We start from the raw sequence: 25,347 nt of genomic DNA, 5'->3' as shown, positions 1-25,347 counted from the left end.
TCCCCCAGCAGCCACTGCCCCATCCTCTGATCCAGAGCAAACCTGGCACCTCCTCTGTGCCCAAACAGCTCCTGAATTCCCGTGGGGGAAGGGGGGGAAAAAAAAGTGTTTTTTGAGCCATGAGCGGGCTCAGGGTGCTGTGCTCTGGGAATTCCCAAGCCCCTTTTTAAGGGAGGGTGTTTGGGAGCTGCACACACATTCAGCTGGGATTTCCCTGCTGGAAAGGGATGCCAGGATGTGCCCAGGGCTGGCTCAGCCTCAGCACAGCACCCAGAGATGGGCAGAAGGAAACCTGGCACCTCCTCTGTGCCCAAACAACTCCTGAATTCCCGTGGCATTTGAGGCATGAGCGGGCTCAGGGTGCCGTGCCATGGGAATTCCCAAGCCCCTTTTTAAGGGAGGGTGTTTGGGAGCTGCACACACATATAACTGGGATCTCATTTCCCTGCTGGAAAGGAACCCTCAGCTGGTGGAAAGGGATGCCAGGATGTGCCCAGGGCTGGCTCAGCCTCAGCACAGAACCCAGAGATGGGCAGAAGGAAATCTGGCACCTTCTCTGTGCCCTGGGAATTCCCAAGCCCCTTTTTAAGGGAGGGTGTTTGGGAGCTGCACACACATACAGCTGGGATTTCCCTGCTGGAAAGGGATGCCAGGATGTGCCCAGGGCTGGCTCAGCCTCAGCCCAGCGCCCAGAGACGGGCAGGGGGGGCAGCCAGGGATGCAGCGGCGCTTTTGGCATGTGCAGGTGGAGATGTCCTCCCTGAGCCGTGCCTGGCGCCTCCCCCGCTGGAGAAGCCCCCGGCCCTTCAGCAGCGCCTCGGGCCCCACGGCCAAGAAGAGCGTCCCGTACCAGAAGACGCTGCAGGAGGAGGGCTCCGGGAGCGAAGAGCCCAGCCGGGCCCCGCCGCGCTCGGCGCAGGTGGTGGTGGTGGGAGGGGGCAGCCTGGGCTGCCAGACCGCCTATCACCTGGCCAAAATGGGGATGCGCGGCGTGCTGCTGCTCGAGAGGGACCGCCTGACCTCGGGCACCACCTGGCACACGGCGGGTGAGTGGCGGGCACGGCCGGGGCGCTGCCCGGGGATGCTCGGGGTTTGGGATGCGCTCCGTGAGAGATACGGCTGTAAATGATGAGAATTTCTCGTTTTCCTTCTGCCATATTTTAAAATATAAATACAAATATACCTATAAATATACCTAGAGGCATAAACATAAACATAAATATAAATACACCTATAAATATAAATATAAATCTTATATAACATAAATAAAAATTTAAAATATATATAAATATATAATATTTAAATATCTAATTATATGTATTTAATATAAATATCCTATATAAAAATTCTAGCTAATATAATAATAGAATAATATAGAATAATAATGTAGAATATTAAGATAATAGTATAATAGATGGAATATAATAATATAATAATATACATATAAAACAATATCATGTTTAAATATCTAATGATAGGTATTTAATATAAATATCATATATAAAGATTCTATCTAATATAATAATATAGAATATTAATATAATAGTATAATAGGTGGAATACAATAATATAATAATATACAAATATAACTATATCATATTTAAATATCTAATGATATGTACTTAATATAAATATCATCTATAAAGATTCTATCTAATATAATAATAGAATAATATAGAATATTAATATAATAGTATAATAGATGGGATATAATTAAATAATAATATACATATATAACTATATCATATTTGAATATATAATGTTATTTATTTAATATAAATATCATATATAAAGATTCCATCCAATATAATAATATAATAATATAATGATATGGAATATTCATATAATAGTATAATAGATGGAATATAATAATAAGTATAGTAATATAATAATATAATATAAATATAAATTTTCTTTTTTAAAAGTCCCCTAAATTTGCTTTTTCCCCTCCAAGATTTATGTGGCTGTAAGAAAAAGAAACACTTTATTTCCACAGTTTCCACCCCTTTTTTAAAGCCGCTTTTCCATGGCAGGGAGGCAGAGCTATATAAGCTTTTTAAATGTTTAATTTTTTTTTTTATTTTTTCCCACACTTTTGGGGATCCATTCCCTCCATAACCGTTTCCCCCCATTCATTTAACGCCCGAAGAGAACAAAAAATGGTTTGCAGCACTGCCACAAATCCACGAGATGGAGCACGAGCCCCGCAGGGTGACACGGGACGCGCGGGCAGGTGACAGAGCCCCCGTGCCACCCTGTGCGTGTCCCCGCAGGGCTCCTGTGGCAGCTGCGCCCCAGCGATGTGGAAGTGGAGCTGCTGGCACACACGAGGGACGTGGTCAGCCGGGATCTGCCCGCCGAGACCGGGCTGCACACGGGCTGGGTGGAGAACGGGGGGCTCTTCATCGCCTCCAACAAGCAGCGCCTGGATGAGTACAAAAGGCTCATGTCGGTAGGGAGGGCTGCAGGAGGGGAGGGTTTTTGGGGTCTCTCAATGTCCCATCCCTCGCTGCCTTCCCACCTGGATAGCAGCTTCTTCCCAAGGCAGGCTCCTGACTTTCATAAGGCAGCCAAAATCCTCCAAAGTTGGCAAAATTAAATCCAACTCCAAAATTAAGTCAAACTCCTTTGCAGTTGTCAAAATTAAATCCAACATTGGATTTTTGGTTGTTTAAATAGTGGTGGCGTTGTTTTCCCCGTTGTGCAGCATCGTTTTTCCAGCTGCACAGGCAGCTTGAATTCAAAGAATGTCCCAACCCTCGCTGCCTTCCCACCTGGACAACAGGTCCCTTCCAGGGCAGGCTCCTGACTTGCATAAGGCAGCCAAAATCCATCAAACTCCTCCAAAGTTGGCAAAATTAAATCCAGCCTTGGATTTTTGGTTGTTTAAATAGTGGTGGCATTGTTTTCCCCGTCGTGCAGCAGCATTTTCCCAGCTGCACAGGCAGGTTGAATTGAAAAACAGGGTCACAGTGCCTGAAGTCTGAGCATCGCCCCATGCTGGATTTTGGGTTTGGGAGACAAACACGTCCTGGGATTCTCCTCTGATGTCAGAATTCAGGACATCCCTCTGGCTGCCCTGGATGGCTCAAACCCCTGCCAGGGGGCTCAGAGACCCTGGCACAGAGCCCAAGACCCCTGTGCTTTTGATTACAACCCATGGAGCAAATTACCAACCTTATATGAGGATCTGCAAGCCACGAAAGTCTTAAGTAGAATAATACTCAGTTTGTCACTCCTTCAGCAGCAAGTGGTGAGCAAAGCCTTTGTTCCTTCCCTGAGCTCCTGGTTTTCCTGTCCCCTGGCAGCTGGGGAAGGTGTATGGTGTGGAGTCCCACGTGCTGACCCCGTCCCAGACCAAGGACCTGTACCCCCTGATGAACGTTGATGACCTGTATGGCACCCTGTATGTCCCCAAGGATGGCACCATGGACCCTGCTGGCACCTGCTCAACTCTGGCCAGAGCAGCGACTGCCAGAGGCGCTACGGTAGTTCCTAATTAGTAATTTATACTCATTTTAGTATAGTAAAAAATTAATTAGTGATTTGTACTAAGCAGAAGGTGAGCTGCCTTCCACACCTTCTGCTTTCCCACTGGGCAGAGCTGCTCCTGCGGATTTGGGTCTTCCCCAGGAAGGGTGTTGTCCTCTTGGTTGGGTGACAGTGACAAAGCTGGCAGGAGCCGTGAGATCCAGGGAAAATAGAGGGTGGAAAAAAGGCCTTTATGAGCAAGACAAGGCCTTTATGAGCAAGACAAGGCACTCAGACTGCTGCTTAGGTTCCCTTTTCCCAGATTTGGGGGCTGCATGTCAGGTGAGGCGGGTTGTCCCCCTGACCTGGTGACCCTGCTGTGACTCTGCCCCGCTTCCTGTGCCACCAGATCATCGAGAACTGCCCGGTCACGGGCATCCAGGTGAGAACTGATGATTTTGGGGTGAAGAGGGTGCATGCAGTGGAGACAGCCCATGGCACCATCGAGACTCCCTGCGTGGTGAACTGTGCAGGTACGGGGGGCAGGGCACAGGGCGAGGGGTGGGACAGGGACAGCGGCCACAACTCAGGGGTGGCTTTGCTCCCGTGAGGAGGAGAGTCTGCATCAGCCCGTGGCTGTCCCCTGCAGCTGTCTGGGGGATGCAGAGGAGCTCAGCACGGGGTTGTTGTCTCTGCAGGAGTGTGGGCACGGGCCCTGGGCCGGCTGGCAGGCGTGAACGTGCCGCTGGTGGCCATGCACCACGCCTACGTGGTGACCGAGCGCATCGAGGGCATCCAGGTCAGTCCTGCCCGGCTGCAGCCTGGCTCCTCTGCTCTGGGGGACGAGGCTGCAGAGGCAGAAACACCCCTGCCCCTTCCAGGGACCCCCTGGCACCTCCTGATTCCTGCCAGGTCAGGCTCTGCTCTCAGGGGAGTGCACGCCCTCGGCAGGGCTGTCAGATCACCTTGAACAGAGTAAGATTTCACGTTTAACGAGCTTACAACTGGCAGGATGGTTTTTCTTCCCTCAAGATCTCTGTGTTTGGTGTCTGATAGCAGCATTCATAAAGATCCCAGACCTTTCTGAGCAAGCCCCAGACCTGGCAGGCAGAGGTGTAGCCCTCCAAGCATTTCTAGACTGCCCCTATAAATCTGTTCCTGCCATCTGGCTGTGGAGAATTGCTTGGGAGTTGAAGGAGCCTTCATCCTCTCAGGTCCCAGTGCACTGAGGGTGACACATTAATTAGTTTCCATCCTGCTGACACAGTCTGTGCCTGCCCTTTCTGCCTGGTTGTAAAAAGTGCTGTGGTCCATGATTACATTTCTGTCCCAGTGACTCCACCGTGCCCTAGCAGCAAGAAAGGCTCCAGAGGAGAGGCTGCAGCTCGCAGACCTCGGTGCCTCCTGCTCAATCCACTTAATTCCACTTGTCAACACGGGTTGCAGTAGGCCCTACACCGATTCTTCAGTGTTATCTAAATGTTTCCCCATCCATTATTCACAAGAACAAATCCCTCATTCTTCGTGCGCCGCTGCCTGCGCCTCGAGCTGCTGCATCCTCCTGCAGAGGCGGGTGGCAGAGGAGGGATGATTGCTGAGCTAGGATCAACCCCGGGGCTGCTCCCCGTCCCCAGGGCACCCCTGGGTGCTGCTCAGGTCTCTGTATAAGCTGCTCTGCCCATGCTTTGGCCAGGTTAGCTGGCTGCTTTCCTCTTGGGGCGCCCAAATTTTGGCGCTGAGGGAGCACCCACGGAGCCATCGTGTCCCATCCTCGCCAGGTCACTGCTGCACGTGCCCACCTTGTGCCCTGGACTTTGCTGGGTGCCACAGGGGTGTCCCCATGGCTCTTGGCCTCCTCTGACCCCTGCACTCCCCCTGTTTCAGAACATGCCAAACGTTCGTGATCACGACGCCTCGGTCTATCTGCGTCTCCAAGGCGATGCCCTCTCCGTGGGTGGATATGAGTCAAACCCCATCTTCTGGGAGGAGGTGAGTGCAGCCTGGAGGTTTGCTGGGGGAGCCAGGCAGGTTTCCAGGGAAGCCACCTCGGAGGAGTGGGCGCAGGCACAGCCCCCAGATTCTGCAGGCACCAACCTCTGGTGGCTGGTGGGGAGAGCAGGGGGAGCATCTCCCCTTTGGGGCTGTCTGTGGCACAGATGTGCAGTGCAGAAGCAGCAGGAGAGACAGAAGTGTGCAATCCTCCTCCCTGTTTGATGGTGCTCATCCCTCTATCCTTAATTCAGACTTCAGGTTTGTGTGGGTTTATCAAGAAAACCCCAAACCCCCAGAGATTCAATGCAGCCTCGATTTATCTTCTCCGAGGCTGTCAGAGATGAGGTGGTGTCACACAGTCAGCCATCCTCTGTTCCGTGTCCTAATTCTTGTTTCTTCTCTTTAGGTATCTGAAAAATTTGCTTTTGGCCTCTTTGACCTGGACTGGGATGTTTTCATGCAACACATTGAAGGCGCTGTCAATAGAGTGCCAGTTCTGGAGAAAACAGGAATTAAATCCACTGTCTGTGGGCCAGGTAACGTGGCTGTGGTGACAACTGTGGTGACATTGTGGTGACACTGTGGTGGCTGGGTTTCTCTGGAGATTTTGATGGAGGAAAAGGGAAACTTTATAACCTGGGGAGAAGAAAAACTCCCTGAATGCAGAGAAAGTGCTGCTGGTCTGGCTGCAGTGGTGGCATCTTCCAAGGGGTGGCATTCCAGGCCTAGCCTGGGTGGAGAAATAGAATCACACATCCAGAGACTCACAGAATGGCTTGGGATCTTCAAAGATTATCTAATTCCAGCTCCTCTGCCATGGGCAGGGACATCTTTCACTATCCCAGGGTGCTCCAAGCCCCATCCAGCCTTGCCTTGAACACCTCCAGGGATGGGGCAGCCACAGCTTCTCTGGGCACCCTGTGCCAGGCCCTCCCCACCCTTGTTGTAAATAACTTCTATCTTATAATTTCTTATAATCTTATTGATTTCTTATCATCTCAGCTGTCCCTCTTTCAATTTAAAGCCATTTCCCTGGGGAGCTGACTGCCTTGGTTCAGCCTGGTATTGAATGGATCTCAGCTGATGTTGTGCCTGCTGGACTGGAAAATTAAGAGGCAGATGTTTTTAAGCAGTGGCTGTTATTTTACCAAGTGTTATCCTCTGTAATTATTTTCACTGTTTGCTCCTGGAATAGTGAGGTTAGATTTACCCAGATTTACATCCCTGGTGTGGAGTTAAAGCCATCCCTGCAGTGGCAGCTGGAGGTGGTGCCAGACATTGAGCCCAAGCCTTGCACACTTGGTTTGCCCTTAAAATCCACTATACACTCAGAAATCAACTATAATAAAAGCCCTTTTTGCTGAGGCACTTAAAGGCAAACTCTTTGGGTTGTATGAGGGGAAAGCAGGACACATCTTGTGCCCTGCAGCAGATCAAACATGACTTAGACAAGGTGGAGACCTTGGCCCGGGGTCCAGTGGTCTGATTGCACTGTGAGCAGAGCAGAGCTGGCTGCTGGTAGGTGAATGTCTCCTCTTTGTCATACAATAATGTCATTTTCCAAGGCTCAGCTCTCCTGCTTTTCCCCTTCTTGATTGAAACCAGCAGCCTGTGGCAGCTGAGTCATGCTGGGCTGATCAAATGTCAAGGCTTTGTCCCCTCTGCTGTGGTCACTGTGCCAAGGTCCCTGGAGCCCTCACCACCCATCCCAGGGCAAAGTCAGCTGTGCTGGCAGGGGAGGTGCTTTGGCTGTTGCTCCATTAACTCCCTGAGTTTGTAGCCTGGAATATCTGTGCAGGGATATTGGCACATGAGGAGCTGCTCTGGTGACAGTGGGAATATTCTGGCTCTGCTCCTGCCTTCTCTGGAGCAGTGGGATCAGGGGAAACAAACTGGGCATTGCTAAGTGGGGAAAAACCACACTGAACTCAGCTTTGCCTCTCTCCTTTTACATGGATGGATAGATGGAGCAGCACCAAACAGGGAGGAGGATTGCACACCTCTGTCAGGGGCTTGCTGTCCTCCCTGGTGAGGATTTGTTGAGGGATTTGCATGGTTGATGGCCCAGTGGAATAGCACTGGCAGCAGGAGACATTATGAGCACAGGAGAGACATTTCCATCCTTCCCTCAGCTGAACCACGTGGCTCAAAGTTATGGAATTTCCCAGAGGTGGAATGCACCATAAGGACACAGGGCCCAGATGTTAAAAGGACAACAAACAGATCAGTGCAGCCCCCTTGGCTGGGGTATTGGGAAGGAAAAAAGAGCCCTCCCGGTGCCTCGCTCACCTTCTCTTGGGGAATTCATTTTGCTCCCCAAACTTTCAGTCCAACTCCAGAGCCCCGTGCTGGGCAGTGCTCGGTGTCGGTGCAGTTCTGGCCCCACTGAGCTCTCTGGGAGCAGGACGAGGTCAGCACGGGAGCAAAGCTCTTTGTGAAGCGTGTGACGTGTCCCCAGGGTGTGTGATCCCCCTGTCCTGGCCTCGCTGGCACATCCCCTCTCTGCTTTCCAGAGTCATTCACAGCTGACCACAAACCACTCATGGGAGAAGCTCCTGAAGTCCGAGGGTTCTTCCTCGGCTGTGGCTTCAACAGCGCCGGTAAGAGAGACCTGAAGGGGCCGTACCCTGCTGGCATGGGATCCCAGGGGGATCTTGGCATTCCCCAGCCCTGCCTGGCCTCCTGGCCCTGTCTGCATCCTGCCCTGTTCCCCAGGGATGATGCTGGGAGGTGGCTGTGGCAGGGAACTGGCACACTGGATCATCCACGGCCGGCCGGAGAAGGACATGTACGGCTACGACATCAGGCAAGTCCCCCTGAGTGCCCCAGCTGCCTCCACGGGCATCCCTCATCCCTGCTGCTCCTTGGGGGTGCTTCCAAGGCAGGGCTGGCATCAGGAATGGCTGTCCAGGCAGTGTGTGTGTCCCTCCAAGGAGCTGGAATCAATTACAAGCAGTGGCTTTAATGAATGCACACGTGGGGTTTGTCTCGTTTGCCTCGTTCCACTCCCACACAAACAGCTTCCATCGGGCACAAGGAGCTGGTGGTGGTGGGGAAGGACAGGGTAATTATGTTTGGGTTTTGTTGTTCAATTAGAGCCGTGCCTAATCCTCTAAGTTAATAATCAGGGGGCTGATTTCAAAAGCACAAAGATTAGCTTGGCCCCCCTCTGCAGCACCACCCGGGCTGGGAGATGTGGCCATGCTGATGTGGGCTCAGTAATTGCTTTTGACTTGCTTGATTGTCTTTGATTAGGTTTGGGCTTTCTTACAGGGCTGTAGTGACAGCAACCACCTTGTCAGGGACAAAGCTTTGAAAATCTCACCTTGCTTTAGTGGCCAAGCTGGTAAATGCCACGTTGGCTTGGGCTGTGGGAGTGAGGAACCTGCAGAGATGGGGGAGATGCCTCCAGCTGCCCCCTTCTCCCAGCTGGACTCGGGATGGGGATGGAGAGATGGGGAAATCCCAGGCTGGGCACTGGGTTGGCACCAGCTCAGCCCCCCTGACCCCAAGGGACCCCAGCCCTGCTCAGAGCAGCCAGGAGCTTTCCACCCAAACATCTGCCATGTCCCGTGTGCCCTGCGACCAAGCTGTCAGTCCCATTCCTTCCTTTTGGTGACAATTACCAAGCTCCTCTTTAAATAACTCCCTTTTCCACACATTTCAATATTTATCCTCTCAGAACATTTGCTTGTAAATATTTCATCTGGCAGCTGTTTCCCGCTTGCTGCTGTCAAAAATTCAGCTCATTGGTGAAGGGGCTGAGGCTGATGGGACAACCAGGGGTGCTGGTGACATTCCATGTGTCACCTTCTGCCAGCAGAAGAGGCAGCTACTCTCACAGCTCTTGGGGAGCATCACTTGTATTCCTTGCAGGGCTCAGCCCCATGACCTGCCTCTCCTCTGCACCCAGTCAGCAAGGAGGGAAGGTGAAATTATCATTTTAAAAGTCCCTAAAAATGGCATTTTGCCCTTCATGCCCTGCCTGGCTCCCTTTCTGCAGCCCTGGGAAATGTGCCACTTGTGCCCAAGGCTGCTCTCTCTGAGTTACAGGTCTCTGGGATTAACAACCTGACTGTGGGCTGGGCTGGCACGTTCCTTCAAGGAGATTTTCTGTTTGAAAGATGGAAATACTTCAAATGAATTGAAGATACTTTGGAGTTTATTTATATTTCAGCCTGGGGAGAATTGGATGAAAACTATAAGGAATGTCCAGGGCTCATTCCATCATCAGGGCTGTGTTTAAACCCAGGTGTGCTCTGAGGCTGGTCCTATGTTGAAGTGGGGCAGAATTAACCTCAAATTTCATTTTTTCCCCTCTTTTCCTTCCTCAACAAGGCTGTTTTCTGCTCCCAGTTGCTCTGGGATGGGGCAGCTCCAATGGTCAGCACCGTGGCATGGCCAGCACCCAGCCCTGCTTGGCTCCTCTGCTCCTACCCACAAAACTGGAGCAGGAATTGCAATTTTACACCAGCAGCTGCATCCACACCTGGGTTTGGCCGTGAGCTGGGTGGGCTCATCCAGATGTTGCCCCGTCCTTGCCTTGCAGGAGGTTCCACCACTCCCTGACCGACAACAACCGCTGGATGCGGGAGCGCAGCCACGAGTCCTACGCCAAGAACTATTCCGTGGTCTTCCCCCACGATGAGCCCCTGGCAGGACGCAACGTGAGGAAGGACCCCCTGCACGAGGTGAGGACACAGCCTGGGCTGGCCCTGGCAGCTGCAAGAAGGAGCTCACAAGGAGTGGCTGCAGCTGGGTCCTTCCCCAAAGCCTCTGTGCTGCCATCCGTCCATCCTGGGGGGATCCCTGCCAGATCCCAAAGCTCACTGTGAGGGTTAGGGGCCATGGGTGGTTTAACAGTAGAAATCCTGAGCATTGCCGTGGTATTTAACTCAGCAGATGTGGATTAAGAACCTGGTGAAGATTGCTGGGCAAGGGAAAAGGGGAGAGGAGAGCTCCGAGGCTGAGTCCATCCCAGGGGAGCTGAGAGGGCTGATGTGCTGAATGCTCACAGGAACCTCCTGCCCCTGCTCCCCATGTCCTGCTCACAATTTAGCAGCAGTTTCTCCCCAAAACAACATCTCTCATTGTGGAGTGAGGCTGGGGCACAAGGGAAGAGGGATGTGCCTCTGTGATTGTGGTTTTGCCAGCACTCCCTAAGTGCTTTTGCTCCCTGGAGCCACCAGCCAGGGCTCCCTCCTGCTCCTATTCCTTCTTCACACAAATATCCACAGGTGAACACTCTCAAGATGCACCACTTGAGACAAAAACCCAATTCCCAGCATTTTGCTGCACCAGCAGCTCAGAACCCCCCAGATCCCTCGAGACACTCAGCTTGACTCAGCACCAGAGCCTCATCCCACTGCCCTGGCAAAGCCACATTTCCCAAGCTCATTCCTGCTCCTCTCTGATTGACATCACACAATTTCTCTTCCAACAGGAGGGCAGAGGCTGGAGCAGTAAAGCAGACACCCCTGCCCGCCAGCCCCCGGTGTTTGGTTGACAGCTCAGTTGTTTTCTGTCACTGAGGATGCAATTTATTTTTTAATAGCACGTCTAATAAGTGATGCCCACTTGACTGACAGGCTGGTATTTATCCATGCAGCTCCAGAACATGTGCTGTGCTTTATAAATAGGCACTGAATGATTTTGGAGATGTTCAACAAAATCTATTCTTTCCTGAACTGAGGCTCCAAACAAGAATGTCTTAATGGATCGCTAATTAATTGCGTGCAGAGAGGTTTTCCTGAGAGCTCAGAGGAGGAATAAGAAGGTTGCTGTATAAATATTAAATGCTGTTATATAATTACTCTGTAAACATGATGGGGAATCTTGCTCTCTGCATGTAGCATCTCTTGGTCAGCAATTTGGGCACCCCAGGGCAGGTTTTGGTGGGGTGCACAGCTGGGCTGTGGCTCTCTGCCTCTTGATCGCCCTTGAGGAAAATATTCTGCCTGAGGGGGACAAAAATCAGGCAATTTTTAGGTTTGACACTGTTTTAAAAGACATTTTGGCAGATTTTGACTGTTGATAGCCAAACCAAGGGGTCACAAGTCTTGAGCCCACATCTGCACCCAAGGAGGGCAGCCTGAGAGCCACTCAAAAAGCTGTGAGAGGGCTTTTTTTAAAAAAAGCTGTTTGTATTTTAAAAAAAGCTGTTTGTTCCCATTTCTCCTGTGCAGGAGCTGCTGCGACAGGGCTGTGTTTTCCAGGAGAGACACGGCTGGGAGAGACCTGGCTGGTTCAGCCCTGGGGGAGCAGCCCCAGTAAGAACACCTGGGCTTTTGGGGGATCCTCAACCTGGGGAGACCAGCTGTGGGAGGGCCCATCATCATGGGCAAGGATTTTGGGGTGGGGACCCCTCACCTTGGCAGGGATGTTGGGATGGGGATCCATTACCGTGGGCTGGGATTTTGGGATGGGGATCCATCACCATGGCAGGGATGTTGGGATGGAGATTCATCATTGTGGACAGGAATGTTGGGATGGGGATCCAGCACCATGGCAGGATGTTGGGATGGAGATTCATCACTGTGGACAGGAATGTTGGCATGGGATCCATCACTGAGGGCAGGGATGTTGGGATGGGGATCCATCCCCATGGACAGGGATATTGGGGTGAGAACCCATCCCCATGGTGATCAGGGATGCCAGGGTGGGGACCCACCACCACAGCCATCTCTCCAGGAGCGGGGTAAATATGACAAGGAGCCTTTTGGCTTCAGCCTCACATCCTCTTCCTCCCTATCCCCCTGTCCCCCAGGTCCTGGACTATGATTACTACGGTGCCTACGGCCACGAGCGCCACAGGGACTATACCTACAACCGCCTGCTGGGGGACGAGTACACCTTCGACTTCCCTCCTCACCACCACATCGTGAGTGCCCCAGAATTTGTGCCCCATCGCCGCTTTGGGTGATGCTCAGAGGGAGGGGAAGCTCCAAAACAGCGAAAAATGTCCCAAAAATTGAATAGAAATGTGTAGCCTGTGCTCAGAAACCTCAGGGGAGAGGCTGTGGGAATTATGCTGCTGCTTTCCTGAAGTGTTCAGAGCAGCTTGGGGGAAAAACTTCAATTTGATAAAATTTGGGTGTTATTAATGATAACTGTCACTGAGTTAGTGAGGTGAGGAATGGGATCAGGCACTCAGGATGGCCTGTCAGGCTGGCTCCAGCAAATTCCTGATTCTTTCAGGAGCATTTTGAAGCCTTTAAAGGCGCCGGGAGAGTGTCCTGGTATCGTTTCCCGTTATGTAAATGGTTTAATTTGTGTTTCCCTTTGTGGGCTGAGAGCATGGCTCAGCCTCAGCGCTGCCGTGTTTGCTTTAATTGCAGATCAAGAAGGAATGTTTAACGTGCAGGAACGCCCTGGCTCTCTTTGACATGTCTTATTTTGGGAAATTCTACCTGGTTGGACCTGAAGCTACGAAAGCAGCCGACTGGCTGTTCAGTGCTGATGTGAGCAAAGCTCCAGGTACGGCCTCAGCTCCTCCTTTTGCTGGGGAGATCTCACCCCAAAACAACCCAGGGGAACCCAGACTGGCTTTTCCTCTCAGTGCTGCCTTTGCAGAGGGTTTGGGAAGAGGCTGCTCCCCCTGTCCTCACCAGAGCCTGGGTTCTGCCTCCTTCACACAGGGGCTCAGTGCTCTGAGCTCGGGGATGAAGGAGGGAGGTTTCCCTCTGGCTCCAGCTGTGGCTCACATCTGGAGCTGGAGTAAATCAAGCACAACCCTCAGACAAGCCAGCTGCGGTTTGTTGTCCCCTTTTCCGAGGCTGGGAAGCAGTTTTGGCCATTTCCAAGGGTGCAACTTCAGCTCCTCACACAGGAAAGGGAAAAAAATCACCATTCCTTCCTCCATGAGAAGGAATCACCATTCCTTCACCCGTGCTCGGTCGGGGCAAAGCCAGGATGGGTGATTTAATGACAGTGACACCTTTTCCCTCTGCCCAGCTGCCTGTGCCCCGCGGCTCCGTGCCGGGCTGGCTGATGGGCAGCAGTGCCCGTGTGCCCCGCAGGCTCCACCGTGTACACCTGCATGCTGAACCGGCAGGGCGGCGTGGAGAGCGACCTGACCGTCAGCAGGATCAGCCCCGGGGCCCCGGGCTCCCCCCTGGCCCCCGCTTTTGAAGGTAAAACCCTGAGCGCGGGGATGCTGCAGTGGGGAGCTCTGTGTTCACCCTCCCTGAATTCCCAGTTTCTCTCGCTGCCTTTTCAATGCACACAGAGACTTTTCCAGTCCCGGGCAGGTTTGTCCTCCCTCCCTGCCCCGCTGGAGGGGCTGCAGGCACAGGGCTGATTGCATTTTCCTAATGGCAGCCACCTGGCTTTTTCCACCTCTGTCCCCCGGTGCCTGTAACCCGATTATGGCCCCTGTCCCCGGGGCCCTGCACTGCTCATCGCTGTTATTGGGTTTGTCCAGCCCTGCCTGGCAGCTCTGACCTCTGTCCCAACCCTTATCAGCTGCAATTAAGGGGGACTGAAAGGCAGCAGAGCAGCCCTGGGGGCAGGAATGGCATTAGGCAGCTGCGGAGGAGGATGCTGAGCACGGTCTGGCCAAGCACGGAGTGGCCACAGAGCCCTGTCCCCATGCTGTGTCACCTTCAGGTGTGCCACGGGGCAATCTCAGCACCCTGTGTCACCTTCCATGGGGCAATCTCACTGTGTTTGTCCCAGCAGTGTGGGGTGCCTGTGATTTTTACCTCCCTTGTGGGAGAATCCTCCCTCCCTCTTGTCTGGGACACTGGCAGGGGAAGCAGGGTGGGAAGTGGCTGGCAGAGCTGCAGGCTTTGTCGGGCACTGGAGGTGTTTAATCACAGCAAAGTCTATTTTTCCAATTACAGTAGGTGGCTGCACTTATTATCATTATGACAGAATACCAGAGAGCAATTTCGTAGTGGCAGGAAAGACAGAGGGAAGATTGATTACATATTAATCAGCTCTCAAACACCATCCCTGGGGATTTTTCCACCCAGGATTACTGAGGAGATGAAATTCTTCCTTACATACAGTGGGAATTGTACTGTAGTGGTTATGGGCTGGTCACTGCAGCATTCCCTGCTCCCACCTGTACTCACAGCTCTCTCCACTCTTGAGGGTCTGTTCTGTGCTGGGACAAAAGTGCAGATGCTTTTGCTGTTGTTCTCAAGGAGGTTTTTCCTGTGATGCTCACACACACTTTCCCTGTTCATGGCCATTTGGTTTTCACTGTGCTCAGCCCCACAAAAAGCAGAGCCCCAAAGCTTTCCCTAACCCCCCAGCTCTTTAACCCCCCTTTTACTGGCAGTCCCCAACCATGGCTGGAGATGCTCAGGGCTGCCCTTGAGGCTCTGCAGAGCAGAACCAGCCCAGCCCAGCCCTCCCAGCCCTGACAGGCTGCCCGGGGTTCTGTTCCAGGGGATGGCTACTACCTGGCAATCGGCGGGGCTGTGGCTCAGCACAACTGGTCCCACATCACCACCGTGCTGCAGGACATGAAATTCCAGTGCCAGCTCCTCGACTGCTCCGAGGAGCTGGGCATGATGAGCATCCAGGGCCCTCTGAGGTGAGAGGTGTGAGCCCCTCCCTGCCACCTGACCGGGGAGGGGCAGAGAGATGGAGGGAGGGATGGAGGGAGGGATGCAGGGATGGAAAGAGGGATGGAAGGAGGGATGCAGGAATGCCGGGATGGAGGGAAGGATGCAGGGATGGAGGGAGGGATGCAGGGTTTGCCTCAGGTGCAGGTCCCCATGCTGGGCAGGGGTAGGTGTGAGTCCCATGACGCTGAGTGCTGATGGGGCTGGGGTATCACTCCATTTTCCATAGAACTGAAATTTCTTTTGAGCTTCCCACAGCACTGCTCATCAGCCACCTCAGCTCCTCTTTGGAGTGAGAAGTCTGTCTTCCCTGCAAGATGAGGGAGCAAGATTTGGGTATAACCCTCCCTGCTCCCGCTTTGCTGTTTCCCCACAGCCGTGCTGTGCTGCAGGAAGTGCTCGACACCGACCTCAGCAACGAAGCCTTCCCCTTCTCCACCCACAAAATCACCACAGCTGCAGGATGCCAGGTAGGAAGGGGTCACTCCTTGAGCCCTGGGCTCTGTCCACCCAGCCAAGCACAGAATCCTAGACTGGTTTGGCTTGGAAGGGACCTGAAAGATTGTTGTATTGCACTAAGTGGTTTTTTTTGGTTATTGTTTTGCACTGGGTTTTGTATTTTGCATGGAATAGTATACAAAAATCATCTTGTTCCACCCCCTGCCATGGCAGGGACACCTTCCACTGTCCCAGGGTGCTCCAAGCCCCATCCAGCCTGGCCTGGAGCACTCCCAGGGATCCAGGGGCAGCCACAGCTTCTCTGGGCAAACTGTTCCATCTCCCTTTGTTGGGAATGTGTCTACTTCCACTTTATTGCAGAGAGGTTTCGTTGTGGTTTTTGTAGGAAAAGGCCAAAACCCAGAGTGAGAAAATGGTGTTTCCCTCCCTGGCTGCCTGGCAGGTGCCATCCTGCTCTCCCAGCCCTCCCAGTGGTGGCACAGCACTGAGCCTGGGGAAGGGACAGGGTGACTCATGGCTTTGCAGTGATGCCACAGGAATGAGAGATGCCTCCATGGATTAGGGCCAGCCCTGGTGATGAGATCTACCTGACACTCCAGACACTTTCCATTTCCCCCTCCTCATAAAAAAACAGGGACAATTTAATGCAAAGCCTGTCAGGTACTGGCAGTGGGGACTGGGCAGCCTGGGAGCTGCTGTTTGATCACAGGAGAAGCCTGACAGCCCTAAGCTTCCTGTACAGGCACAGATCATCCTGCTTCTGCCCAGCCTTCAGGGCTCACACATGCCCTGAAGCTGTTCATTGAGCCTGCCTGAAACACCCCAAATAGAAGAGTTGGTGACCATGAAGTGTCATTTTTCTCAAAGGAGAAATGTCCTACGAAAACCTGCTGCTGGCAACTTTGGTTATCAGGGAAAAGCTTTAGCAAGGTTTCATGGAGAAACTCTGGTTTCTCAGTGATGTTTATCCCATGTGGAATATTCCCATGGTTGCAAAAACACTTTGAAGAGAGGGTGGAATTTGTACCTGCTCCTTTCCATGGAAGCCTGGGCAGGCCATGATCCCAGAGCATCCCTCTCCTGTTGGATGAGCTGGCTGGGAGCAGGGATCGTGCCCAGAACTCACTCTGCTCTCAGGCTGGAGCCTGGTGGGGGATGAAGGAGGTGAAGGTGAAGCTGTAAATCTCATAAAAGGCAGCAGGAGAGCCAGGAGCTGCAGCAGGCTGGATGTTAAGGAAATTGGGTTAAGCCACGTGCGGCCACTTTTCATTCAGAATTAAAATGGCTTTAATTCGACTGCAGCTGCCTGCTGAAGAGATTGCTGCTAAATCAAATTAGAGCCTCTTGATTTGTGAGCCTGGCCAGGCCTTAAGGTGGTTTAACTAAGGCACAGATCTTGCCCAAGTCAGATTGATCTCCAAAGCATTGCCATCAATGCACCCTGGGCTTTGGGTGCCCAGCAACTCAACCCACAGCGAGCTCAGTGTCCCTTGGAAGGCCTGGGGGACTTCAAAGCCAATCCACTGGTGCAGGTTGTCCAAAGTGCTGGATTTTAGTCTCCATTAATCCTCCCCACACCCTCCCTTGTCAGCCTGTAGCAGACAGATATCATCTTGTAATAATCTGCTTTTGCCCTAAGAAAGGTGTGGAAATGTTCCTGTCTCCACGGGTGTGATGAGTTTATTTGCATTTCACTTCAAGTTTGTTATAAATAATCCAGTCCTTCAAGAGAGATAGAGCTGGCAGAAGTTTTGTGGATTCTTTGGAGTGTAAATTCCCTGATGGACAGAGAAAAGCTCTCCTGCCTCAGGGGTGTGAGCTGGAAGAGCCAGCCTTCAGGAGGTCTCCTTTGTCCCACTGGACAATGAACGCCAGGGACCCCATCCCACGCTGGAATTAGAGTGGGAGGATTTCTCAGGGAGGCAGGCTGAAGCCTTTGCTGATATTATCACCTTCCAGGGGGATTAAACTGAACCCAGCATCTTAAAAAAGTTATCACCGAGATTTTCCTGCATTAACTCAGTAGTTGAACAAAATCAGCTGGAGTCAAAGGAGAGTTCCAGCAGAGTTAATGACTCTGGAAATTATGGATTGGTTTGTGAGTTTATATATAGAGTCTCTCATTGTATGGAACAGCAGAGAAAGGTCCCCCTTTGAATCTCACTGCTGGAGACAGGGAAAAATTCAGGTTTTCCTTTTCTATGGTTTTGAATTGCTGCACAAAAACCCAGGAATGGATGCTATTCCACTGCTCCAGCTGGAAGACCTGTTCCTATGGGAATTCAGCAGAGCTGCTGAGTCCAGCCCTTAGCATTTCCCTCCGTGGTGGGATGTGAATCCTGCCTGGATTCACACACATCCCAGTCCCTCCCTGTGCTGAGCTGATCACTGCCTGATCACCCCAGTTTTCCAGGGTTACCTGTTTTCTGTGGGCACTGCTCTTGCTGGGATGCTCCTTCCCCTGGAGCACTGGTGCTTTGAGAGGAAGTTTCTCCCAGGAGTAAGTTGCTCTTGATTGTAAAGAGCACTTTAGCTGCAGTCCCATTCGGGGTTAACGAGCCGGGAAGTTGCCTGTCAATCCCCAGAGCATCTCCTGCCGCAGTGAAGATGGAAGCTGGCTTGCAGCAGCCTCTTCTCAAGCTGTTCCCTAATTAGATGACACCTTTGTCTAGAGGAAAAGGCTTCTCTGAGCCCCTTGTGCCCGTGCTCCTGGGAAAGGGAGTGCCAGCCTTTGTGCCTGGCTGCGGGGCTGTGCCAGGGACCAGGGCAGGGCTGGCTCCTCGCACCTCAAAATAAATTCCCCATCCTGTGTTCCTTCATTTTCCCCATTTCTATTGCAGAGTTAAGGCTTCTTACAATTTAAAAATTGTAAATTCAGCTTGAGGATGCAATGTTGGTGCTGGGGGAAGCAGGAATGGGTTTGGGCTCCCAGCTGTGCCCCCTGGCCATGCTGGCAGCACAGAGCCCAGGCAGCCCTTGGGCACTTCTGCCTGCTTTGGGCAGCAGCTGCTGGTGTCTGTTTGCATTTGTCCCCGGGGTTAGAGAGCACAGCTGGCACCAGCTCTGCTTGGGGCAAGAGCTCAGCAAATGGCAAAATGCAGCTTCTGCCCCAGCCACAGCCAGAGCCAGCATGGCCAGGCCAGCCCAAGGCCACCAGGGCCAGCCTGGGAGTGTGTCCTGAGCTGGGGACAGCTTTGTTAACAGCACAGATCACAGCCCAGAGAGGAACTCTGGAGTTAATCTCTCTCCCCAAGCCAGCTCTGTGTCTGCAGTGGATGTGTACCCAAAGGGATGAACCAGAGGGGTTTGTGGGGGAGGAAGTGGAGAAACACAATGGGATGAATCAGAGGGAAAGGCAGCTCAGGCTCCAGGGCTGTCTCCAGGGAAGGTGCCCGAGTTGGGCCGGTCCCAGCTGGCCTGGAAGGCTTTGGGAATGGAGACTGTTCCAGAGGGACAGCAGGAGGTGCCTGGGTGAGAAGCTGGTGGAACACAGGCAGGGCAGGCTGTTCCCTGGGACTGCAGCCAGGCTCCATCCCCGGGAATGAGGCTTCTCTGGAGGAGCACTGAGTCCCCTGTGCTGATCTGCTCATCCCTCCTTGGAGCTTCTGGCATTTGGTGTGGAGCTCATGTGACAGCTCAGCTTTGGGACACAACTTCCATGGGAACCCTGAGTATTTCCTGGAGGGACTGGGACAAGCCCAGGGTCCTTGGGGTGCCTCTGCTGTGGGAGCACTGTCCAGGGAGGAACATCCCTGTGGGAGGGACAGCAGTGATAAAGCGCCCCAAAAGCAGGACAGTCCTGCTGGGGACCAGCTTCCCTGTCTCAGAGGATCAGCAGAGGGAGACAAAAGCTTGGCTGGAGCTGGATCATCACATCTCACCCCAGCCCTGGAGTCTGTAGGCAGAGGATGCTGCAGCAGCCCCCTCTGCCCACTGGCACTGATGGTAGCTGGGTTTGAGGTGCCAGGTTTAGGATGCCCAGAGATGAGAAATTCACTCTGAGCCTATAGCAATGGTGCCAGGGCCCCGATAAAGGAGGAATGATGAGGAAGACTCCATGGATATCAGAAGGCTAATTAATGACTTTAGTATACTGTGTTATTCCATACATCTAAAACTGAATCTGCCAAGCACTCAACTCTGCACACCCTGCACAGAATCTTGTGACTGTCACCCAACAGTCCTGACACACACACCCCTGGCCCTGACAGGCCAAGGAAACAAAACCCCATCACTCTGGGGAAACAATCTCCATACTGCATTCTACTTTGGCACAAACACAGGCACAGCAAATGAGATAAGAATCGTGTTTTCTTTCATTGAGGTTCAGAGAATGTGAATCCCAGAAATATTCTTGGGAAGAATTGTGCCTTGCTTTTCTCTGTGAGGAGAAATGTGGGGCTACATGAGCCTGTCTTTGTGCAAGAAAGGAGAGCCCAGAACTGCCTTCCACCACAGTTCCCAGGCTTTTCCTCTGACGTGGGAGCCTCTGCCAGGCTGCAGAGCCCAGCTCTACCCTGGGGATGTTTGCCCTCTTGCCTTTGCAGGTCCGTGCCATGAGGCTGTCGTTCGTGGGGGAGATGGGCTGGGAGCTGCACGTGCCCAGGGCTGACTGTGTGAAGGTTTATCGGGCAGTGATGCAGGCAGGAGCCCGGCACGGCATCGCCAACGCCGGCTACAGAGCCATCGACAGCCTCAGCATCGAGAAAGGTCCTTGTTCTCCTCTCAGCAGCTCTCTCTGCTTCTCCTCCAGTGGGGGAGCAGGGCAAGGAGCTTTTCCTCAGCTTCGGGCTGGGTCAGTGGGACTGGAGGTGGGGTAGGGTCTCAGAACGCTGAGAATTGCCCTGTGTGGGCTCCCTCCAGGGTGTTTTACCCACGTGAACGAAGGGCAGGGATGTCCAGGGGGCAGGGCTGCTGTGCCAGGGTCTGGGGGTGACCCATGCTGGCTCCCTGAGGGCAGGGGGTGTCCAGGGGGCAGAGCTGTGCTGGTGTTCACAGGGGTCCCAGTTCCCAGAGATGAGAATCTTGACTCTGTTTCACAAGCCAGATTTATTATTTTATGATATAGATTATATTAAAAGAAGATAATAGATTAAAACTATACTGAAAGAATAGAAGAAAGATTTCATCAGAAAGCTAGCAAAGAAAAGAATAGAATGATAACAAAAGCTCGTGACTCAGAGAGTCCGAGCCATCTGACTGGGATTGGCCATTAATTAGAAACAACCAACATGGACCAGTCAAAGATGCACCTGTTGCATTCCACAGCAGCAGATAATTATTGTTTTTCTTTTCTTCTGAAGCTTCTCAGCTTCTCAAGAGAAAAATCCTAGCAAAGGGATTTTTCAGAAAATATCATAGCAACTCAGGGCTGCTGTGCCAGCTGAGTGGGTGACCCGTGCTGGCTCCCTGCAGGGTACAGGCACTGGCACGCAGACCTGCGCCCCGATGACACCCCGCTGGAAGCAGGGCTGGCCTTCACCTGCAAGCTCAAGTCCAGCATCCCCTTCCTGGGCCGGGAGGCTGTGGAGGCACAGAAAGCCAAGGGCATCTTCCGGCGCCTGGTGTGCTTTACCACGGAGCAGTGAGTACACAGGGGAGGGAGTACACAGAGCAGTGAGTACCACAAACGAGTGAGTACCACAAAGGAGTCAGTATCACTGCTGTCCCTGCTCCCTGCTGCAGCTCCAGCCCAGGAGCACCCCCCCAGCACCTCCACCGAGCCCATCTGTTGGTTTTCCTGGCTGTTACAGAGAGGTGTTTTAAAAGATTTTATTCTACTATCAGTTTCAATGGAGGGTGAGGTATAAGAGATGTAAAACTCAATGCTATTTCATCAAATGCTAACCTATTTCTTGGTTACAATACTTTGTAAATGTTTTCCAGCCTATTAGCTTTTGCTACACCATGCTGGTATTACTTCTAACACCAATACCTATACTTTTACCCCACGTGTCCTGCTACCATGCATCTTTCACAGTTCTAATTCTCCAAAATATCTGGTCTTTTTGCAAGGCCATATTTTGGAACTTATTTCTAGTTCAACGTCTCAACAGTGTTATCTTTACAATTCTTCACAAATCCATTTCTTGCACACACACACAGGGGTGCCACAGCTGGACAGCTGTTTTCCATGCTCTAATTCCATCTCTAATTTAAATCCCACTGCAAATTCCCTGTTGGATGTTCAGTGGGAGCTGCAGGAGGTGTGTGAGGGTTGATCTTGTTTCACCCAGAGGCTTTGCAGATTGGGCTGGAGGCACTCTGGGTTCAGCACAGAGAAGTGAATGAGCCCGTGGGCAGTGGGAGCCCTGCCACGTGGGCTGCCCTGGGGCAGAGCCAGAGCCCTGTGCCCCGTGGAAGGGCTCTGCTGTGGCAGCTCTGCCCTTGCCTCGCAGGAAGGTGCCCATGTTCGGCCTGGAGGCGGTCTGGAGGGACGGCAAGGTGGTCGGCCACATCCGCCGGGCAGATTTTGGGTTTGCCATCGACAAAACCATCGCCTACGGCTACATCCGAGACCCTGCAGGGGGCCCGGTGAGTGCAGAGCCCGGGGGTGGCTGTGCCTCCTCCCTGCAGTGCCACACGTCCGCTGCTGTCACCTGGGCTGGGAGATGGGACACATGTGCAGGCTGGGGGTGAGGGGTTGGTGCCTAAGTTGGTGTCACTGTCACCGTGTGAGGTCCATGTATGGCTCAAGTGCTGCCTCGGGGGTTAATTGCAGCCAAATATTTAATTGCTGTAGCAAATTCACTTATGTTGTAGAGAGCAGTGGCCAATAGGAGCAGGGCAATGTTTTAATTAACCCTGGGAGACTCGTGGGTAATCAGTCAGGTGCCCTCATTTAGCAGCGTGCTGTGGGGACAGAGATTGGGGTGACATCTCCAGGGACCTTTTCTGGGCCAGCCAAGAGCTGTGTGTGGGCTGTGATTCCTGCTCTTGCTCACCTTGGCTTTTCATCCTGCATCCCTGCAAGAGCCCCAGGGCAAGTGGCTTTGTGGGCCAGCTGCTCCTGGGAACCCCCTTTTCTCCCAGTGATGAATGTTCCTCCTTCTCCTCCTCCTTCTTCTCCTTCTCCTCCTCCTTTTCCTTCTCCCTTCTCCTTCTCCCTCTCCCTTCTCCTTCTCCCTCTCCTATTCCCCTCTCCTTTTTCCTCCCTCTTCTCCTTTTTCCCCTTTCACCTCTCCTTTCTTTTCCCCTTTCCTTTCCCCTTTTTTCTTTCCATCAGACACCTCCACAGGGAAAAGAAGAAACCTAAAATTTTCCAACCGTTTTTTTTTTTTTTTTTTAATCAGGGTGCTTTTAACAGTTCTCATCCTCCTTTCCACACATCCTCTCGGGATGGCAGAGCCGGGTTTTCTGCAGGGATCAGATGTGTGGGGCGGGTGGGTGGAGCTGGGATGCTGCCACCCTACAGGGGTTTTTCCATGGCTCTGCCTCGCAGGTTTCCCTGGATTTTGTGAAGAGTGGCAGCTACGAGCTGGAGCGGATGGGAGTGACCTTCCCGGCCAAAGCGCACACCAAGTCCCCATTTGACCCTGACAACAAACGTGTGAAGGGCTTTTACTGAGAGCTGCTGGGCTGCCAGAGGGCAGAGGAGCTGCGGGCTGAGCTCCGGGGTCAGCTGCAAGAGCCGGGCAACCTCCTGGAACTCACCGAGTCCCTGCGGGTCAAATTAAGGGGAGAGGAGGAAGAGATTCCAAAAAGTGCAAAGACTCTGCTGCTCTCTTTCCCCCGTGAAGCAGTGCCACTGCAGCAATTCTTTTCCGTGGTTAATTGACCTGCAAACAGTGTTTGGTCTCACTGCACGTGAAGTGGTTTCAATTTTTGATTTTGCTGGAAACTCCTTCCCCCCAAATGTAGTTTCACACTGCCTGGAAATGAATTTTTTTTAACTCGCTCTGCTGTTAATACAGCTGGAGCCTCCGTAGCTGCTGTCCCTCTGGTCCCTTGCTGCTCTGTCCCCATTCCCATGGGTGTCACCTCATCCTGGGGACTCTGCTGGGGTGGGGGCCGTGGAGGGAAGGGGCAGAGTGCAGGGACATTGCCCAGGCTCACGCTGTGGGTTCCTCTCTGCAGTGCTGTTTGTGTTGGTGGGTCATAACCATGGAACAGCTTGGCTTGGAAGGGACCTCAAAGCCCATCTCCTGCCATGGGTTCCATGGGCAGGGACACCTTCCACTGTCCCAGCTGCTCCAATCCCCATCCAATCTGGCCTTGGAACTTCCAGGGATGGGGCAGCCACGATTTTTTGGGCTGCTCTTGGCACAGGCTGTGGTGTAAGGTGGCCGGGGGGGCACTGGCCCCACAGCTGCCCTCGCTGGCAGCTCCCTGGTCCCTTGTGGCTTCTTCCCAAAGGTCACCTTGGAGGTGGCTCCTTTTAGCTCCCAGCAGAGAGGGGGATGCTGTCAGAGGCTGAGCCATGAGCTCAAACCCCTCTGGCAGCTCAGAGTCAGCCCTGGGGGCAGCAGGGAGGGTAGCAGGGGGAGTTTGCCCTCACATGCACACAGCCTGTGCTGAAGGGAAGGATCAGCAACTCCCCATCACCATCCCTTGCTCTGCTCCCCTCTCTGGGCTCTCTGCTGGAGCTTTCACCCGCCTGCAGAAATAATCTCACTCCCTGCTCTTCCCTTTTCCTCCCTTGACTAGGTTTGTTTGGGTCACAGCCTCTTTAGAGCTGATTTCAATTCCTCGTGCCACAAGCGCCACGGGCAAGAGCGTGAACTCTGAAATGCTTTGGTTTTACTGAAAACATTAAAAACCAAGATTGAGATGAATTTTTCTCTTGAATAGGAGGTGACTGCCCTGCCTCTGGCAGGGTGGAGGGCAGGGGAGGGGATGGCTGTGGTCCTGTTCTGAGGGAAGGAGCATTCTGCCTCCCTTCCAAGCCAGGAATCACTCTGTGCCTGGAAGATCAGGTTTTGCTTTTAAAAGCCTTTTCTGGTGTGCAGTGCTCTGACCTGGGGTTTCTCTTACACACGAGGTGGCTGGGAAGGAAATTTGGGGGCCACCTGGCCTGGATCTCACCTGTCCCAGGGCAGCAAGGACAGGCACCAAGCTGGGATGGACATGGACTCTCCTCCACCTCCACACCTCCAGTCTCTCCTCTGCTCCTCCTTCATGTTCTCCATTCAGAGCTCAACAGCAAAAAGCAATTTATTTTACATTTAGATATTTAATGGAGCAATTTTTTCCTGACAAAAGATTTGTCATTCCCCCTCCTCCCCTCCCCTTTTCCAAACCCCATCCCAGAGGTGTCATTTGTTCCCAGCCATTGGCATCTGGTGGCATCAAGAGGAACAATCCAGAGCGTGGAGGAGTGGGGAGGGGAGGGAGGGAGGGGAGGGCTGGGTGGGTGTTGTTGCACCCCTCCATCCCTCCCTCCTTCCCTCCATCCATCCCTGCCACAGCTGCCAGCATGGGGGAGCACCTGTGGAGCCATCCTGAGCTAGGCAGGACTGTGGGACACCAGCAAGGCTTTTGTGCTGCTCCCACACATCCCTTTGCTCCGTGCCTCAGTTTCCCTGCAGGCAAACAAGCTCCTTCCCCCCTCCTTGTGGCTGCACAATAGCAAACCTCGCCGTTATTATTCCGGGGGTGGGAAGCAGCATTACTCAGAGCCAGCATTGCTAATGACACACTAAATATAGCTCTTCCCATCCCCGGAGGGCTTGCTGAACTCTGCCTGATGAGCTCGAACCCCCTCCGGAGGCAGGGCCAGGGCACCGGCTGGCATCGCTGTGTGGGCAGGGATGTTCCCCTCGATGGATGCTCCTGCCTGGAGGCGCTTCCCGTCCTGCTGGCAGGCAGGGTGTCAGTCCCTCCGGAGCTGTCCCAGGTGCAGGGGGACGGG

General features: G+C 52.8%; 1 protein-coding gene across 1 annotated transcript; it reads left to right on the top strand.

The window, feature by feature from the left end:
* Positions 1 to 751: 751 nt before the first annotated feature.
* SARDH (sarcosine dehydrogenase) lies at positions 752 to 23,460 on the top strand (the record flags this gene model as incomplete). The annotated part of the gene is made up of 20 exons (XM_084219459.1): positions 752 to 1,046; positions 2,274 to 2,452; positions 3,309 to 3,488; positions 3,881 to 4,004; positions 4,170 to 4,270; positions 5,356 to 5,460; positions 5,870 to 5,999; positions 7,977 to 8,063; positions 8,179 to 8,269; positions 10,013 to 10,154; positions 11,649 to 11,732; positions 12,230 to 12,343; positions 12,801 to 12,939; positions 13,482 to 13,595; positions 14,860 to 15,007; positions 15,415 to 15,508; positions 20,045 to 20,207; positions 20,913 to 21,081; positions 21,896 to 22,031; positions 22,939 to 23,460. The coding sequence occupies 20 exons, from the start codon at positions 752 to 754 to the stop codon at positions 23,062 to 23,064; spliced, it is 2,721 nt and encodes a 906-aa protein (XP_084075585.1). The 3' UTR covers positions 23,065 to 23,460.
* Between the last annotated feature and the right edge of the window lie 1,887 nt (positions 23,461 to 25,347).

Source organism: Fringilla coelebs (genome assembly GCF_963513975.1).
Source record: "Fringilla coelebs genome assembly, chromosome: 21".
Taxonomy (NCBI): domain Eukaryota; kingdom Metazoa; phylum Chordata; class Aves; order Passeriformes; family Fringillidae; genus Fringilla; species Fringilla coelebs.
The sequence above is the reverse complement of the archived record's forward strand: the minus strand, read 5'-3'. Positions and strand labels throughout refer to the sequence as shown.